Here is a 20,809-nt window from a genome sequence, read left to right as displayed (position 1 = left end):
GAGGTTCTAGAACCTTTTTGAAAGAGTTCTTCAAGGATTGTTGGAAGCATGTGTGTTGAAAGATGCTCCCGGCCCACACACACATTGTTGTGGGTTGTACTGCTTCACATCAGCCTCATGAGGAACCCTGGGTGGGCTCTAAATGAAACCCATGGAATATAATAATTTCTCGGCAGAACCCCAGGGTGGGTTCTTGTTAGCCCTTTTAGAGGGTGAAAAGGTTCTGAGAAGAACCTCCAGAAAGTTTGCACCATAGAAGGGTTCTCTGTAGATCCTCACATAGGGGGTTCTAAGTGGAACCTTTCACAGATGGTTCTAGGTATGAGCCTTTATGTTGTGTTCTAGATGGAATCTTTATTAAAGGCTCAACCAGGAACCAAAAAGGGTTCTATCGGGGCAAGCCGAAGAACCCTATATGATTCTAGTTTGCACCGTTATTTCTAAGAGCAGTTGCCAGTTGTTACACAAGGAAGAAACACTAAATATTCTACCTGCATGTCCCCCTACATTAACAGAAGAGTTGACGGATGAAAAGCACATGGATGGATTCATGTATGTGGGAACAACATTGCAGCACACCAAGAGCACATCTAAGGAGGTGATACATTTACAAAGAACAGAGACATAATATAAGAAGTAAATCAGACGGCTGCTCTGTGTTTATGGCCTTCAGTCAAACAAAACACAGGCCTCAAGCTGCCTTTTATACAGCCATCAAGGACCGTCCGTTTTATGGAGACACTGGGTGTCTTTATGGCGCTGGGCACAAGTATCTGGCTGGATGCGACTTATGAAGCATGATAATGTTCCTCTCTGGAGCTGTTTTTTAGATGAACAAGTACACGCCACCTACAATAGTGATTGCAATTGTTTTATGTGCAGGTGTATGCATGAAACAGGTGTTTAAAACAGCTAGATCAATTAAGAATAGCATTTTATGGAGCTGATAGTGGTAATCCGGGTCAGAAATGTCACTTCATCGCTGTTAAATGAGCCTTCTGACCATCATGGTTTTAAATGTACCTACAACATGGCCGTGTTGTTGTTTGACTCTGATCAGTGAGAGTGTACATTGTCAGTTATAGGTTTACTATTCTGGTTATACACATCATGATCAGTTTATTTGTCATTCTTGGTGGTAGAAACACTTAAAAGTGTCCTTTTTTTCCACCGCGGCTGGGTTGCAGCTCTCCGGTTGGAAGCGGCAACCTCGCTCCAACCTTATCAAATCTCCCTCTCCACCCTCTTGTAGCAGGATGTTTTTCATAGATGATGTACTCTGTTACGTGATGGTGCTGACGTGCAGCTGTGGAGATGCGCATTTCTGAAATGATCCTTGATAAAGCGCTGAGGGACAGTTAAGAGTATTGTTTTGGTGGGGGACAAACATTAGTGATGGCAGTAGCTGGCTGTGGTTAAGCATCATGTTGAGGATTTGTGTGGCTGCATATAGTTTTCTTCAATATCTTACCTGCTGGTTCGGTCATTCACCAAACATTGGAAATCTGCAATGAAGTATACAGCACAATCTCCGGGTGTGGTGGCACCTGTTGTGTTGCTGCAGGTCTCCGGCCAGCCTCCAGGAAGAGTGCCAGGCTTTGAAGACAATTTGACATACAACTTTACATTCCTCCTGATGCACGACGGGAAGGCTCTACGGTTTTGTTTTTGTCATGTTTTTCTTGTGTAGCAACTACATTTTGTTGTGCAACCCTGTGTGGCATAATGACGATAAATGCTACTTGAATCCTCCGACCATGTGGTGCGTCATCATGCCAACGGAGGAAAAAGGTTTGCATGTTGGCCTTCATTGGACAGTTGACAGTGAAGAGACAGGCTGAACCCTGGGGGAGAGAGGGGGTGTGACATGCAACGAAGGTCCCAGGCTGGAATTGAGCCAGTAAGGTTTTCAGTGCAAATTGAAAGTTACAATTTGTTTTTTGAAGTTCAGGTTAGGGCTGGGCGGTATACCGGTTCAACCGCTATACTGGTTTTAATTTCCCGTACGATATGAATTTTTCATATACCGTCATACCGGTGCACAGCCGAGGCAACTTCTGTCGCTCTTCAATAAGCAGCAAAATATATTGTTCGCCGCTGAGAGCGCTGCAGTCGGAGCTAGTTCTCTTAACTGTATTGAGAGGGACCCCTTGTCATGGTCATAACTAGGGCTGCAACAACGAATCGATAAAAATCGATTATTAAAAGAGTTAGCAACGAATTTCATTATAGATTCGTTGTGTCGCGTGATTATTACGGCACTCAATAAGTCGCGGAGATGTTTGAGTACATAAAAAAAAAGTTGAGTTGAGCGCCATTCGCGCCGCCGGTCTCGCCGGGGACTATTTGTGTTCATTCGCGCTGGACGCGCCGGAGAGGGGGCTTATCGCCCTGAAAGCCGTTCAACTGTCCGCCATTAACCAGGGAAAAAATAACCTCTATTTCTGCTTAGTACGTGTTGTGGAAGTCACAGATATCACGGGAAACTAAACGCGGTCATGTCTGGTTCATAATATTGTTCAGAGGAGCTCTGTGGATTTTATCGAGCTGTATTCACTGTGTCTAGCAAGCCACAGGTCGCTGTTTACTACAGCTGTATAAACACAAAATAAACTGATTTGGCTGTGATTTAACAGCAATAAACCGACAAAAAGAGACTCCGAAATAACTACGTAATGATGCAGATTTGTAGGCTACTTGTCTTCTCAATGGAGCTCAGATCGATCGGTGCTAGGCTATGCTAACATTGTAGCAGCTCCACCAACACTCAGAATAACGTCATGTAGACGTAAATACGGCAGCGTCTATTCATTGTTTGTACCATATGGTTTACACACACACATTTATACACATAGTTTGGTCCGGTCTGTATTGATATGAGGTATCGTAGAGCTCTCGGTGAACACAGACGGCAACAGTATTTATTTCCTGATTCAACAACGTAAACATGTTGGAGTCCTTGATGAGGAGGAAGGGAGTTCAACAGCAGGGTAAATCACTACAGAATCCTACTTTTGTTCCGTTTTGAAGTGAGGAACGTAACGTCCCTCCAGTAGTTCTTCTGGTGCTGGTGTTTACTCGTTATCCAGCTTGACAAGCATGACAAGTTAGCGTTAGCTCGTTAATAACAGTTCTAAAGCAGGGGTGGTATAGTTTGCAAGACTAAAGACACGTTTTTATTCACTCACCTTTTTTGGCCCATTAATATCCGATTCATCGATTAATCGAAAAAATAATAGCCAGATTAATCAATTATTAAAATAATCGTTAGTTGCAGCCCTAGTCATAACTTTATAATAACAATTAACAACCCACAACTAACACTCTTTAACAGGGCAAAACACCACGACACAACAGTTTGTGACACATAAACAATTTGTAACACTAATAATTGTACATTTATAAAATTTCCCCCGCCGAACTGCATGCTGGGTATAGCTCGCTAACAACAGTCTGCTAACAGCTGGGAGAGGCTCTGTCGCTCCAGTAATGTTACATTAAAGAACAGAAAAGAGCGATGCAGGATAAACAAAGACTGAACAACAAACGGTATTTTGGTTAGACACATATGCAACGCTGATTACCGTGTAATATGTGTGGTAATTGTTATAAATGTACGTTGGTACATAGAGGGTGATAAGAAGCTGTACGTGGAGGGGCTTAGGACCCAGGGGAATGTAGGTGAAGGAAACAGGAAGTGACAGAACGGAAGACAAACATTAAACATGATTTTTTCACCACTGACTGCTATGCCATTGTAAGACTATGGAGCCTTGAATCGTAAAGATCAACAGGTCATTGATTTTATGCCCTGACACTTTCCATTTACATATAAAATGTGTGCTTTGAGCTGCAGGCTATTGGCAAGCTACGTCGTGTTCTCCAAAACGCTGCCGCCAGATTACTCACCAGGACAAATCGACGGTCTCACATCACCCCCGTACTCCGATCTCTCCACTGGCTCCCTGTAGCATTTAGGATACACTTCAAAATTCTCACCATCACTTACAGAGCACTTCACGGTCAGGCTCCTACTTATGCAGCTGATCTACTTCACCCATATTCACCCGCCCGCACTCTCAGGTCAAACGCTCTAGGTCTTCTGTCAGTTCCACGCACACGATTTAAGACCCGTGGTGATCGAGCCTTTGAGGCAGTGGCGCTGAGGCTATGGAATGCTCTGCCTGCGACTCTACGCCTCGCAGATTCCGTGAATACTTTTAAAAAACAGCTCAAAACCCACCTTTTTAGGCTGGCGTTTGAGTAAAAACCTATGTCCTAGACATACTCCTAAAAGGTGTAATTTATTGACCCTATGGTCACATTGTGTTTTGTATGCTTTTAAATTTCTGCTCTGTGAAGCACTTTGTGATTTTCTGTCTGTGAAAAGCGCTCTATAAATAAATTGTATTATTATTATTATTTATTATTCTCTTTGTCTGTTGCCGTGTTTCTTTTTCTTCAGACGCGCCTAAGTAGGTGGAGGTAAAGAGAAACAAAAATACTGAGGATGAAGAGCCATTTAACTGGTTCAAAGAAAGAAGTAGGGTCATCCAGTTGATGAGGTGATCCTCTGTTTTACAGAGTAGGCTAAAGGGGTTCACAGCTCCACAGGATTATTGATTCGTCTGATGAGGATGTAAAAGGCTATTAGATGGAAAGCAATGCACTGACTAATCTTCTCATGTATGTTGGTGCTTTGTGTTCATTGGATGTCAAAGCTTTGCCAGATAGCTGCAGATATTTTTTTAAACAGAATTGTATTGGTTTTTAACAGAAACATAGCACTGAGAGAAGAGAAAGACTGGGTGGGTGCGGTGATTGCAAGAGAATTGGCCTCTCAGTACTAACCGAGTCAGCTCCCCAGGGAAGTAGTCAAGCAAAGGAGACCACGATACATAAAGGACCTCCCATCACCCTTCAGAACTGTAGGTTACAGTCACCTCCTTTGAAAAGGCCCGAGTCTCTCTGAACCCTCACCCCAAAGATGCCTCTTGGTTTGTGAGAAATGGTTTCCCAAAATCTTTGAATCAGTTGCCAGAAGTAATGGTAATAGATTTCCATTGACTTTTTGACACTTTTCCTGTTCCGTCAGCAGTATGGGGCAAGTTTTTCAAAGATCATCATTTGTTTCCAAGAACAAAGAGCAGATTTCAAACAACAGTATCAGGGGCTCCTTGTTGTAAAGAAGCCCGCCACTCTTGGTCCACAATCAAGTCCATCCCATCCCCCATCCTGCTTCAAAGTGCTGGCATTAGACTGAGCTGAATACCTTTTAGCTTTTAGACCTGTGAGTGTGTGAGACCAGACGTTAGACAGTACCAGTCCGCTGACACCCAGTGTGGACAAAGACCTTGTGATTGCTTGAGAAGTGGCCACATCTCTGTTCGACTGAGCGTCTCCATGACGGTGATTGATCAGCGATTGTCTGCTACTCTCAGGGCCGTACCCACCACTGAGGTCACGAAGTCCAGACCTCTGAATACGTATGTATATAATCTACTTGTGCAAATAATTCGCGCCGCGTTTGGTGTGAACGCAGCATAATACCTCCAAACAAATAGGGGGCAGCATTTCACCTCTACTACTGGGTCCATACAATGGAAATAGAAACATATAGGGGTGAAGGTGAAACTAACAACAGGGCATCATGATGGATGGCCTCTCTATTAATGATGTCATCAGATGAACATGTTAGGGGTCTTGGCGTTGTAAATATCTGTGCTGCACCAAACAAAGTTACTTTTCGACAATTATTTCAAAACTTTTATTTCATACATAAAGTCTATGCACAGATGCGATGAGACTGGCGCGGCGAGAATTTGCGATGGCGATGAGACTGGCGCGAATTTACGATGGCGCGGCGCGATGGATGCAAATTTGTGGCGCGATGTATGCGAATTCGCCAAATCGCCCCAAACGCGTGAGTTGAAATTTTTCAACTTCGGCGAAATATTCGCATTACGCCCTGGCGCGATAGCCTATCAGCGTTGAGTTGCTCCCCCTGTCATCACTGACTTCCTGCCGTTGTTGAATCAGGAAATAAATACTGTAGCCGTCTGTGTTCACCCAGAGCTCTACGATACCTCATATCAATAGAGACCGGACCAAACTGTGTATAAATGTGTGTGTGTAAAGCATATGGTACAAACAATGAATAGACGCTGTCGTATTTACATCTACATGACGTTATTCTGACTGTTGGTGGAGCTGCTACAATGTTAGCATAGCCTAGCACCGATCCATCCGCTCCATTGAGAAGACAAGTAGCCTACAAATCGGCATCATTACGTAGTTATTTCGGAGTCCCTTTTTGTCGGTTTATCGCCGTTAAATCACAGCCAAATCAGTTTATTTTGTGTTCATACAGCTGTAGTAAACAGCGACCTGTGGCTTGCTAGACACAGTGAATACACTTCGATAAAATCCACGGAGCTCCTCTGAACAATATTATGAACCCAGACATGACGGTGTTTAGTTTCCCGGGATATCTGTGACTTCCACAACACGTACTAAGCAGAAATAGGTTATTTTTTCCATGGTTAATGGCTGACAGTTGAGCGGCTTTCAGGGCGATAAGCCACGCCCAGCGCGATTCGCGCGAATGTACACAAATGGTCCCCGGCGAGACCAGCGACGCGATTGACGCGAATATGCAGCGCGATGAATTCGCGCCGCGTTTGGTGTGAACACGGCATTACACATTGCACCTGTAGTTTGTATACCAGCAATTGCGTCATTGACTGAAGGTCAGTACAAACAGACGCAGTTTTCTTAAGAGTCGCGTAGGCTTAATCGCGGTGCCTACATTTCCCACAAAGCAACACATGGGACTCTGTATTGTCTCCAGTAGAAGGAGGGCAGTGCAAATCACTCACATCACTTAACCCAAACTGATTCAAGCGGTTTAATATCTGTGATCCCCTCGGTGCTTCAGCAGACTCCTTTTGCCCTTTAAGTATGTTTGATGGGAGACGTCTCTGGTCCATTTGTCTGCAGACAGAGCCATTATTCTCCATTAGAAAGCCTTTCCTCTCTGGAACACAGCTCGCACAAACAGGGATAGTGCCTTGCCTGTCACCTCTATTCATTTTGCATAAAAGCCATTGTGCTCAAGCTTTTAATAATGTGTTGTTGGTTTATCCAGCCTTGTCTCTGCTCGCTCTTTGAAGACAAAAGAGTCGTCGTCAGTCATCCAGAAGCTGCTAACTCCGGCTCATTTAGGAAGAGATGCAGGGAGGCAGCATTCTGACTTTAACAAATGATTTAACATTAGCACAAATACGTTGCTCCATTAGGAACTTCATTCTTATTGTTGACACTAACAAAGCTATCGGCCCCTGGAATGTGTCTACTTTTAAAGGAGCACTCCAGAAATACACGGTTCTTCCTTATTAATCCTCTAAAGCCCAACAGGTTTGGGACCTTTTTTGCTCCTTTCACATTTTGTCTGTGGCCTTGTTTTATATACATCCAGCACATCTATGGAAACAGCACAATCGTGACTAGAAGTGCAGTATGAAACAGTTATAATGCAATAAATCGTAAAAAAATTTTTTTTTACAAAAATTGGAAATCAGTTGAATCTATATATTCAACATTTAAGTGTTACTAATGGTGGAAAGAAATGTAATTATGACATCTGCTCTGCTCTGTGTTCAGCAGCAGCAGTTCAGTCGAAGTTCCACTGAATGTTTGTCACGTGACTGTTGGCCTCAGACAAATCAATCACGGCTTCATGGTTGCACTGAGCTCATCATTTAATGCTTTTTACAGGATCTGTTTGGAGAACGGTTTATTTGACGCCGTTTTTATATGAGACATGTCGAATAACGTGTTTCTGATTAAATATTGGTTATGTCAGTTTGTACAGCCTCTGGATATGATAAACGGTGCAGTTTTGGCGATAGTTTAAACAAAACATGCTTTTCAATCCAGCTTGTGGATTTGGGGTTCAGAGGGTTTATGTTGTGGGACCTGCTAGAGTCACATGATGCAGAACCTATCCTGAATTTGTGGCTTGGTCGAGCTCCAAATGCCCTGAATCCAACATTTCTACAGAGCTGTGCAGTGGGAGGAGTCGCTAGTTTACAGGTTGTTTTAATGATAACCACTTTAAACGTAACACGTTGTTGACTTTCAAAACATTCCTTTCATGTAGGTAAAGAAGCATGTCTGCAGCCTGATACATTTAATGGTACACAGAGTCTGTACCATGCTAACCCATTTAAAAAGCAGAAGAAGAAACAAAGAACACGTCTTGATGTTTTATTTTGACGTCTTTGATCAAATCTAGCTCAAAACCTCATGAACCGTGGCAGATGTGAGGAACGTGGCTCGTCGGTTTATTCAGCATATCCACGAGCTGTTGTTTTAATTCCTCATCAGTTCTGCCACAAAACCAGATGAAAATGTGTTTGTACAATGAAGTGAAAGAAATGTGCCATGATGTCACGTCTACGACAGTGTGAAAGGTAGAAACATTATCACCACTCAACTACACGCTGTAAACAGTCATTATGTGTCGCTCTGCAGGAACATAACTTAGCATAATGACAGCAATATCTGTTTATTGTGGTGCAGCCAAGTGTGGTAATGCTAATGATAGGATGCCATCATTAAACCAACCAAATAGATCCACCATATAAAAGCTTTTTTATAGTGAAATCATCAAATAAAAAATAAGAAATGCAGCATAGAATAAAGTGATAACAATATGAAATCAAAAAGAAGGAAACAGATGAAAATGCATACATACAGATACTGTGTGGATGACGTCTAAGCACCTTAAGGTGCAGTTAAAGTGTATGGAGAACACACACTCAGTGTCCAGGTCATCACACCTAGCTAAAGCTATCAGTCCTGTAATCAATCCTCCGTCATGCTTGTGTTGAAACAATCTAAGAGATGTATTTTATTAACAGTGTGACCGTATGATAGTTTTAAAGGCTGCTGTTTGTCTGTATTGCGTTATACTGACAGATGTTTCTATTATTTCAAGCCAAAGTTTTGGATGCGTCAGGGACGACGTGTCAATAGATGCTTGTTACATGCCCGTCCTTTCAAAATAAACTTCCGTCTTCACAGGAAGTTAGGTTCGCTTGGCACCGTAGCGCGAGCCTCGAGCAAATGCTCAACGTGCTGTTTGTTGCGTTATTCACTGAAACACCGGAGGACGTACACACAAAATGAGCTGTGTAGAATCAAGAAGACAACTGGCAAAAATCCATAAGCTAACCTCCGAAGAGGAGGACGCTTTTATTTTGGCTTCTATTTTTAATGAAATTAGACAAAAGATCAGAGACTTTCTCTCTGCACACAAAAAGGCCACTTTCTCTCAAATGTCCATACATTTGTTTAAAATCTGTGTTGGTGGGGACTTCTCCTTTGCCAAGATAATCCATCCTCTACTCCATTTTCAAGAAGTAAGCAAACGGCCTGACCTTACTGGGAATATTTCATTTGAAACAGATAATTACAGATTAAATATTTCTCTTTTTCCAACAAACTAAAAGGTAGCTTGACATGAATAAAAGTAAGACCTAGCATGCTAGCACTTTACAAACACACCGGCTCTTTAGCATCCGGTCTCAACACACTTTGAGTCCAAGTCTTCAACTTCCTCTGCACATGTGCCTTTAGCTGAAAGCAAGTTGGGGCACATTTGTTCAATAAACATGCTACTTTAAGTGACTCTGATGAAACACTGGTGACAGAACAAGGGAACAGATGGGTGTCATCTGCATAATAACTATGTGGGATTGTTTTCAATAAATGTGCCACATTCGACATGGATTCAAAAACTGCCCAGAGATTGAGGCCCGGAGGACTCGTTAGGTCGTAATAAAGTAGTCCCTGTTTTAGGCTGGGCTAAAAAGTTCAACCTCCTCAAGTGTAAGTTAAACCAGGCTTAATCCTCTATCCCATGCTTCTAAAGTTGTTTCTATTTCCAAACCCAACTCCTCACCTAAACTGCTGTGAGATTTTGCAGACGCGCTCATCTGATTTCTCCGTTGTGTTTCTCTTTACAGCATCCTCCCCATGAAGCAGGGCATTCTGTTGGGCCAGTACCTGGGAGCCTTCAGCCTCATGGACACATTCAAGGGACGCTCCAAAAAACAGGAGTGAGTGAAGGAGAGAGGAGGAGAAGAAGTCCAGGGGGACTGAAAAGGAAGGAGGCGCATTTTAATCTTAATCTTCCCAGAATACTACAGATTAGGGCAGAACAGCAGTGGCCAAAGGTTGGATTGGATTTGTAGACTTTACCTCCTCCTTCATTTCAATGGCTCATGCTTGAATACAAACTCTATAGCTCACAATGTATAATCCATCTTTTAATATCCTTCATGTACTTGTTTTTAAATGGCATTATCATTTGTTGATTGAAATGTTATTTTATTAATAACAGTTATTAATTGAATATAAATATAATAGTATTAATTATAAGAAACGTCCTTTTAAATTCAGCCGTCCAGCTTTTCTGCCTACTACTACTACTTGCTGAGGACCAATGCTGATGATTAGCATCCACAAACAGCCACAGTCAGACACTCACTGGCACAATAAGGTGGAAAGATGGGTCGAGTCAACATGAACGTCCCTTCTGTACGTTGTAATAATGTGTCGCTGCTTTGTGGTGTGGCTCTCCACGGCAAACACCAAACCAAAGAAACTGTAACCGGAGCCTCGAGTGCAACTGCTTCAAAACAGGGTGGCGTATGGAAACAATAGAAAGTGGGATCTAAAGGAATCTCTGCTTGAAAGAGAAGGATAGGTCCAATTGTTCTCTTCTGTTCATGACTGGTAGAATAACAGTGACAGTCTACCAATGTTGTGTAACTGTCGACAGCACTCACTGTCTGTTTAGTTATTAACAAATACAAAGATAAAGCATCAATCAAATGTTTTTAATGTCTTCACCACAACAGAACCCTGTTTACTGTACAGGATGCCCATCAGAACCCTGTTTACTGTACAGGATGCCCATCAGAACCCTGTTTACTGTACAGGATGCCCATCAGAACCCGGATCAGACGGAGCTCGTTTTTGCAGTTTTCCGTATTTTCAAAAAATTTGTATTGTTGCTAGGCAACCATCAAATAAGTGCTAGCATTAAACTGAACACAAACCATGAACTGTACGCTACTTAACAGTTCAAAGTAAAGTTTAAGTTAATGAAAACAACGTACCTGAACATCCTGCTGAGAGTAACGTTGGGGGCCTTTTCCGCTCTGAGTTAAATGTAATCAACTCGAGGCGCTCAGGACGCACAGTCTGCAAATATACAAGGCGCGTAGAGCAGACACACTCGAGGCGCTCAGCAACATAAAAAGCACTAAACACTTCACTCTTGTTGAAGACATTCTGTCTGATCTATCTATCTACACTTATTCAAAAAGCTGGATATTTTTTGATAATGTGGAAAAAGGTGACACTGCGCTGACATGAAGTAATATTCTGGCAAAGTGTCATATAACACTGTTATGAATGTAGCCATCATAATCATGTCCGTGAGGTTGTAGTTTTGTTGTTGCTCAGTGTTTCTCTGTCCACGTCATTTCAAATGAAAAAACAGGCGCTTATATTCAGGAACAGTGAACTAAAAGATTTTAAATATCTGATACCTCACCTTATAAACTTTGGACCACTTAAATATACTCACTGTTAAGTTTAACACATTAGCTGTAACTAGCTAGCATTGTAATAGCTAGCCACATACTAGCATGCTGCAGCTAGCTAGAGGGTGAATGGAGACCATCTACTTTTTTCTTCTTGTTTCCTTATATTCCTGGAGCGGATAAGCACAAATACATGACCAGCTACATCCGCTAACTCTTCATTCCTCTTTTTACCTCAGGTCATCTAGCTCAGTGATTCTCAACTGGTGGGTCGCGACCCAAAAGTGGGTCGCGGACCGGTTTTCAGTGGGTCGCGGACCGGTTTTCAGTGGGTCGCGTGAGATGTACACACACCGTGACACACGGGGGAGAGACGAGGACATATGAGCAGAGCAGGACTATTTATTGAGGTGTGTGTCGTGAAAGTCAAATCATAGGACGATCTCCAAAAGAGAGAAATGGCCAGAGAGACCAGAGTCATTAGACTCTGAAGAATTCACCTATATGAGTCTGTCCAGTCAAACACTAATTTCTCCTTTTAGAAGATGAGAAAATATAATATTATGGCTTCATCACTTCACCCTGAATGAACTGAATTTAAAGCTGCAGGGCAATTCAGTGAAAATAATTTTGCTAAAATGAATTTCGTTAAGTAATTTATTTTTTAATCCAGCTGTTATTTTACTTGAAATCAGAACATTTATTCATGTATTTCTATGTATTATTTATAATCCATCCAGTTAAATTTGAAAAATGAGAATAATATTTGTTAAAATATAATTGATGTGTACTTTCTTTATTTGATTTGACAGTTGTTTACTACACAGAGACGTTACTACTACTAGACTTCTTGAATATAGATATACCCAAATTATATATATATATATATATATATATATATATATAATTATAATATATATATATAATAATAATAATATAATTATTATATAATAATATAATCATTATTATTATATTATTATATAATAATAATTATATTATAATTATATATATATATATATATATATATATAATTTGGGTCGTGGGTCCCGGCTTGTCATTAAGGGGTGATGGTGGGTCCCGCAGCCAGACCAGTTGAGAACCACTGATCTAGCTAATGCTAATTTGAAAAGCTTCAGAGCTCCTTGGTTTACTAGCAGCACTCCCAGCTGTGCTTTGACATACTACATGCAACACTTTACTATATTAGAGGAGTAGTAGTAATAGTTAGAGATCACACAGGGAGCTGGTTTATGACAGCATCGGTCTCACTGGTATGTTCAGAAGGTAATGTGTCTTTTTCCTGTGGATGAAAAAACATTTTCAAACCCGAAGTATAGGTTTTTTGAAGTACTATGTATGAATTTTGCACTTAAAATATAATTTCCACATTAGTGGTCCTATCATTTACTACTACGTAATGGTGATATTATAAAGGTTATAATATATATGAGTCCATAACCTTTGTTTTAATTGACGATGTTCCATTATTAATATGTAACAGATTGCCATCATATGTGTGTGTATCATTTGTAGTTGATGTTTTTATACTGAACACAACTTCTGTAAAAGTCATTTTAACTACTCATCTATGGATATGGAATGGGTTTTAATTAAGAGTAGCATCTGTTGCCTTAAATCATGCAAACAGCTATGAAGTCATGAAGAAAGAGACCATGTGGAGATATGTATCTAAAGGTACATTTGACTGCATGTGATGTGTTTTCAGAGCTATCTCACAGTGTGAATGTAAACCATCTGGAACTGTTTGAGAATTCTGATCAATAAATTCCAATTTCAAATGTTTTACATCTGTGTTTTGGGTCTCTTGTTCAGCATTATGGCTGAAGTGAGTTATCTTCTGCTTACAATTTGTCAAGTCTTGTTGGGTCATAATTGAATTCAGTGGTGAATGATGAGGATTCATGGAGCACCTTGGTAGCGCAAATAGTTAAAGCGCCAACTACAACGTCTCAACGGTTAGTATCCAGCCGGGAACCTTTGTTGCATGTCATACCCTCCTCTCGTCTCTTCACTGTTAACAAAAGAAGAAAAGAAAATATTTGATTTCATGTGTTTACATTGTAATTTTACCGTTTGAGGTCCTCAATGATAAATTATTGATTTTATTTCAGATTTTCACTTTGATCAACAGCTTTTTTTTTTCACTCACTCACTTTTTATTTCGTTTTCAATAACATAACAACATGCGTTTTCAGATAATTTCTTTCTTTGTCCATTTTTCAGCTGTATGTAGTCTTGGTGCACATGGTATTCAGGTACAGTGTACAATGCACAGAAGGAACAACAAACATCAAATGGTGCTCACTCCAGGAGGAAAACAGGGGGAATAAGAATAGATAATTGATCACATGCATCAATAATAAAATTAAAAAATTTAAACAAGGGATGAAATAATAATAGTCCACTCCTGAATGTAGTATCGTAAGTGCTATATATCATTTTCAGAGAGGATGGTGTATAATGAGTGTATAGAGGGAGTTAACAGGTAACAGTTGGGGCTAAGTGGAGAGCAGGTTCGATCCCCGGCTCCGCTAGTCGCATGTCGATGTGTCCTTGAGCAAAACACTTCACCCCAAAAGTTGCTCCCGCAGCTGAGCCTACGGTGTGATAGAATCTGAATTGTAAGTCGCTTTGGATAAATGACTGTAATGTAATGATATCCATAGCCTCTGTTTTTTCCACATTTACCTTGTATCCTGAGTAGTATCCATACTGTGACATGAGTTCCTTTAGATGTGGTATTGTTGAAGCAGGTTGCGTCAGATATAATAATGCATCATCAGCGTAAAGAGATATGTTGTGCTCTTCTATATGTATTACAGTTCCTTTCATTTTGTTGTCATCTCGGATGAGCTGGGCCAAGGGTTCGATACTAATTGCAAACAGCAGGGGTGATAAAGGGCAGCCTTGTCTGCAGCCGCGTTCCAATGTGAATCTTTGTGATCTATGTCCATTAACTCTAACAGCTGCCTGCGGTGATGAATATAATGTTTGTATCCAATTTAAAAAGTTGGGGCCAAATTTGAACCGTTTTAGTGTTAGTAAATACTGCCATGATACCCGGTCAAATGCTTTTTGAGCATCTAGGGACATAATCATTGCTTCTGTTTTCTCTTCTTTCTGATGAGATATTATGTTTAATAAGCGTCGTAAGTTATCGCCATAGTATCTTCCAGTGATGAGATTGCTGTTAGAATGCGCAGGTCCCCGTTCAGCGGTGATATCGGTCTATAGGATTGGCACTCTGTGGGGGCCCTTCTTTATGAATTACCACTATAGTTGCCTCAGTCCAAGACGGTGCCATAGTTTTAGATTCTAATGCATGGTGGTATGCTTTTAGCAACAGTGGTGATAACATATCCTTGAAGGTTTTATAAAATTCATTAATATATCCATCTGGTCCTGGGCTTTTATTATTTTTGAGCGTTGAGATCACCTGCTTGATCTCCCATTCCTCAATAGGCTCATCTAATTAGCTGCTGATTCTGTCAGTTCAGTTAACTTTATAGGATTTAGGAACTCTGTAAGTTTTGCATCATCAGAGCAGGTATCCGTGTTTTTGTATAAAGATTCGTAGAACTCTGCAAAGGATTCTGCTATTTCATCTGGTTTTGTAACAAAGGTTTCTTTTGATTTTATTTTCTGTACCGTATTAGATGATTGCTGTTTTCCTAATCGAAATGCTAATAATCTGCTTGCCTTGTTACCGTGTTCATAGTATCTTTGGTTTGTGAATCTTAAACTTCCCTCAATCTGATCTGATAATAGGCTGTTGAGTTCTCTCCGGGTTGCATTTAGGTCGTTTAGGAGACTGTTTATCTTCTAAGTCTTTTATTTTATCTTCCAGTTCTCTCTGTTTAGCCTCTTTTCCTCTTCTCCTAGCAGAAGTAAATGAAATAATACGGCCTCTGATGTATACTTTGCCACAATCCCACAATGTAAGAGGTGTCGTTTCGGCCGAGAGATTGATATCCAAGTATTCCTTGAGTTCTGCTGTGATAAAGGAGGTAAATGCTTTATCATTAAGGAGAGAGATGCATTAAGTCTCCATTGTTTAGATGTTGGTCTTTGGCCTATATCCCATTTTAATGCCACAGGTGCGTGGTGGGATATAGTTATAGGCAGAATCTCAATGTCCACTGTCCTGTGTAGATCTGCCTTAGTGGTAAAGAAATAATCAATCCTTGAATAGGATGTATGTCTGCTTGAATAGAAGGTGAAATCCCTGCTTCTCGGAAACTTGCTTCTCCATATATCTACAAGGCCTGCTTCTAGGGATTGGTATTTGAGCATTCTACTCATTCTAGAGAGTGGAGCTTTAGAGGCAGGTTGTCGGTCCATTAATTGTGACATTACGCAATTCAGGTCTCCTCCCATAAGTAGCAGCCCTGAACTATATTGTAGGATCTTATTGAACAACGTCCTGATAAAGCCCGGCTCGTCTTCATTAGGTGCATATACATTTATGAGGGACACTTCTGTGCCATCAATTAATCCATTAACTAAAATATACCTCTGTGTCTTTATGTACTAGTGTTTGTGTGAAATGAATTTGTCTGTGTATGAGTGTGGATACTCCCTTTTTTTCTCCCTGACCGGTGTGAAGAGTAATATACTTTATCTGCCCAAGACCTTTTCAACTTTGCATGTTCCGCGTCAGATAAGTGGGTTTCCTGAAGGAATGCAATGTGATAGTTGCCTGTTTCATCTGATGCAGAATTTTCTTTCTCTTAATAGGGCTATGGAGACCTTTGACATTATAACTTATAACTTTTAGTGGGTCCATTACGTACGGTATGTAATTTGCATATTTTGGGAGTTTGTGTAGAGAGATGGGAAGCAGAAGCAAACAGGCATCACATGGGTCATGTATCTTGTTATGTGGAGTGTGGAGAGTTGGACTAGATAATGAAACCAACGGGGGTGGGGTAAAAAAGGATATTTAAAACCTCTATAGCCCGAGCGAGCCCCATTTGGGGTTCGAGTACCGGTACCGAAGTTCCGAATGGACTTTTCATCAAGAAATATGAAAAATGGTCCAGACATGTAAAATATCAAAAAAAAAAAAGAAAAGTCCGGGTAAAATCATCATGGAAGCCATTTTACACAATTATACACAGTTATACACAAACTAATTCAATACACTAGAAGATTTATCACAATATCAGGATTTAACTCCAAAAAATCCGCCAACTATGCATCCGAAATTCATCTTTCATCACAAAGCCGGCAGCTATAATGACGGATGGATACATGATTTCGCATGAGGGCTCGATACGGCGTCGACCCAGCGTGTCCAAATAGACCTCCGACAAAGCATTCAAAAGTCACAGGACAAACCCCAAGAAACCACACACTGCTCTCGAGAAAAACAAATTGAAAATCGACATACCTTTTGGCGATTTTCGTCCGGGAAAAAACAGTTAATCCAATGAAAGTTGCTGCAGCGCTGTAGTGCATTTCCTGCTCTGTCTGCCTGCATTGAAATGAACATGCTGTGACCTTTCATGAGAAAATGGGGCGCATTTTTCGCCTGGACCAATCTATTTTTCGCATGGGGGTTGAGCCCACCGTATCAAGATTTTTACTGACTAATGTCCCTCAAATTTACAAATAACACCCCTGACGGCTTTCAATGGACTATTCCGGACCTAACAACGTGTCATATGATTAAATCCGCCAATCACAGGCCTTACAAATCCCACATACACACTGAGTCAGAGCAGGTTTTTTTCATGGATGAGACATATGACATCTGGAAATAACTGAACATGGCTGAAAATGATTGCAAACTGCTTTATTACGATGTATTGAACACTCTTAGTGATAAAGCAAGTGAATATATAGTTAATATGTAGTTATATAGTATATAAAATTAGAATAGAGCAGTGCAAAATCTGGTTCCAAAAATGAAAATTTGGCTTGAAATTCTGTACTCGGACCTCATTTATGCTGGCCTGCTAAGTAAAATTAGCTTGGACAGACCACAAACCTTTTGTGCTATGACTGTGGAGTATTTTTAGGCTTCAATCTGCATTATTTCAAAAAAAATGTTCAATAAAAGTTTTTTTTTTTCAGGTGAACCTGAAACTTTTCAATTTGAGCTGTGTGCCATCTTCATTCACTATTAACCAGTAACATATACACAATATTTACACATCTGAACATGTCTCTCACAAGTTTTACCTGTATTATACCATCAAAATTATTAAAATAGACCTTGTAGTTTCAGATCTACAGTCTAAAAGGTATGGGTATGCAATTTTCGGGCAGAGGCCTAAAAATAGGGCTAGGGCTATAAAGGTTAAGATGTCCGCTTTCATTTGTTCAGCGGTCATACCTGAGCTTTCACTTCAGATGGGGGAAGGTTGGTCCGGGTCACCTGGCGGGCTTTGTCTCGTGGTTCTTGTTGGCCGCGATGAGCTACCGCCGGATTTATATTTGTATTTTTGAAGCTTTTCCGCCATTCAAAACAACGTAGCTTGCATCAATCAGCTTTTGGCCTCTTTGAGTTGTCCTCTGTGATCTTTGAGGGGTATTTCTGTAATAGTAGCTGTTTTTTGATAAAAAATATTGTCGGTTCTGCAGGAGCACACATACCTTGCTCACTAGCGCCCCTAAACATCCCCTTTAAACATGGGACTACACTTCTTGGTAACAGTCCCAACCGATCAACTGCACCCTCACACAGTAAAGGAAGTATTACACTCTCATTATGTTTATGTAAGAAGAACATCTGTTTTTAACCTGCTGCTCAAAGTTTTGAAATGCTTTATTTTTTAATAACAATTTGAAAGAAGAAAATAATAGCTATGTATATCTGTATGGCCTCTTAAAGGGCCATTCAAAAATGTGTATATCAGTTAAAAATGTGTGTAAGAAATACTGCAACCTTCTAATGTATATGCATGTAGTGTGCTGGAAATGAGTCAGAAAGCTCTCAGAAATTAGTCTGGTTCTCTCGTCTCGAAGTCAATGAAAAGGTTTTTTGGTTAGTTGCCTGAAATGAGGTCTGTGGTTAACACAAGCTGAAGAGATTTCAACAGACCGGTGTGATGCTAACTTCCTGTTGGCCTACAAAAGTATGTCAGCCCTGCAGGCCTGCATACTGTGCTGTTGGCATCCATAGAGCCAAGCAATCACATGATCAGCACTCAGCCAATAAAATGAGTGCTGATTATGGTTTCGACTCTAATTTTTTTGTCCCCTTTATTTCAAAATGATTCAAGATCCAAGATCATCCAAGACTGTTGCTTTCTTTCCTATCTGATTCCGGGTGTAGCCCAGTCTCTTGTGTCTGCCTGGAGATCCCATCGCCAGGTGCTTCTTGGCCGGCCTCTTTTCCTCTTCCCTTGTGGGTTCCATGTCAAAGCCTGTGTGGTGGTCTTTGACACTGGTTATCGTGAGTGCCTGATGCATTTCCATCATCTTCTTCAAATTGTGTCTGCTGCGGGTCGTTGTTGTGTCCTTGTCCACAGATCGTTGTTGCTGATCTTGTCTGGCCAGTGGATATGAAGAATTCTGCTTATGCAGTTGTTCAGAGCATTGAATTTACATTTGATTTGAAGATTCTTAATTTTGTATGTTGCTATATCCCTCTAGAGCGCCAGATGTGCTTGAGCTGTCCTCTGCAATTCTTGCTTTGACGTCTGCAACTCTACCTCCATGTTTGTCAGTGACTCTCCCCAAGTAGGTCAAGGACTCTACCACTCCGAGCCTGATGCCTTCCGGTTTATTTGGTTCAACCCTGGTTGCATTCATCCTCATGATCTTCGTCTTTCCCTTAGGTTAGGTCCTACTTGTGAAGACGTGTTGTGGTCTTATCGTGCATCTGATGGGTGTTGCGTGACAGTACAGCTGTACTGTGTAGTTTAGTAACATGTAGTGAATTTACAAGGAGGGTCTGAACAGTGTGACGGTGCATTTGGCAGTGAAAGATGCTCTCAGTTGGAGAGGCAGGCTCCACAGGCTCTCTGTGATTGAAACGTTACACAACATCATTTTGACAGTCTTTGTGTTGAGGCATCACGCCTGCACGACAGTGCTACTTTTAAAAGGAGGAGTAAAAAAATACTGAGTTGTTTCAATAGAGATTGATCCACTTGTTCATGTGTTATTCAATACTACTAAACAGTAAAACCATCTAAAGAATGGCACATTGCATAAATGTGTTGTTAAGTCTGGCCCAACCTTTAGAGCCCATACAACATCATATTATATAATCATCATAGGGCTCTAAATGTTGGGCCAGACTTAACAACACATTTATGCAATGTGCCATTCTTCTTCTACGCTCTTTGTACGATTTGACATAAAGCTTTCTGTAAATTCACCTGGAACAGTTGTCATAGCAGCAGGTCCTTAAACCCTGAAATGAAACAATGTAGCTAGTGGATCAGGACCCAGACAATTTGCTGTGAGCCACAACACATTGAGTGTTGATATGATCATGATTTTAGATAAGGAGGTGCAGGTTATTGTAAACTTACCATGATCTGTTCATCACAATTACATGTCCATATTGAAAACGTGCCTATCCTTATACTTGATAAAACTAAATAACATATACATTTATGAAATGAAAATAAATAAAAGTTGTAGTACAAAAAATAATCAAACTAAATATAGTTTGAGAAACTGACTAAAAAGACATAAACTCAACTAAATGATTGTAACTTAAAAACAAACAAACAATGGGGCCAGAACATATGGTATTTAGTTTGACATAGGTCATTCATCATTTGAAGCTAAAGCTACATGTCACAGTGTAAACGTGAACCACCACATCACCTGGAGATCCAGACAGACGACAATGAAATAAAGGAACAATTGTTCCTCTTTATTCACTGTTACAATCATTAAAAAGCAGAAGCAGCATGTAGACATTTAGAGTATACCTTCAGTAAAAAACCTTCAATAAAAATGCTAACGCTAGTTAATGATTTGCTAACATACTCTGCTAATGTTAGGTCAGCTTTTTACTTAGAAAATGTAAAAACGTATAAATCTCCTTCCAACCTCTCCGGGTAACGAGTATCACTATCACACGTTTAACCATGACGAGCTCCAAATCCACTACACCAGCCTGAAGATGAAGAACATCTGAAGCCACTGATGAGAGTCTCTGGAGCAGAGCGGGATAGTTGTTGGGCCCTGGTCGGAGCTGGACG

At 40.7% G+C, this 20,809-nt stretch overlaps 1 protein-coding gene across 1 annotated transcript in view; it reads left to right on the top strand.

Moving 5' to 3' along the window:
• The window catches only part of LOC142934468 (epidermal retinol dehydrogenase 2-like), a 43,974-nt gene extending 31,495 nt beyond the window's left edge, over window positions 1–12,479 (top strand). Inside the window, exon 7 of the mRNA XM_076078944.1 lies at window positions 10,032–12,479. Within this exon, the coding sequence (XP_075935059.1) occupies window positions 10,032–10,128 (97 nt within the window). The 3' untranslated portion in view covers window positions 10,129–12,479. The remainder of the gene's footprint in view (window positions 1–10,031) is intronic.
• The last annotated feature ends 8,330 nt before the right edge of the window (window positions 12,480–20,809 follow it).

Source organism: Anarhichas minor, unplaced genomic scaffold (assembly GCF_050575085.1).
Source record: "Anarhichas minor isolate MPS153535 unplaced genomic scaffold, ASM5057508v1 ptg000006l, whole genome shotgun sequence".
NCBI classification, from domain to species: Eukaryota; Metazoa; Chordata; class Actinopteri; order Perciformes; family Anarhichadidae; genus Anarhichas; species Anarhichas minor.
The sequence above is the reverse complement of the archived record's forward strand: the minus strand, read 5'-3'. Positions and strand labels throughout refer to the sequence as shown.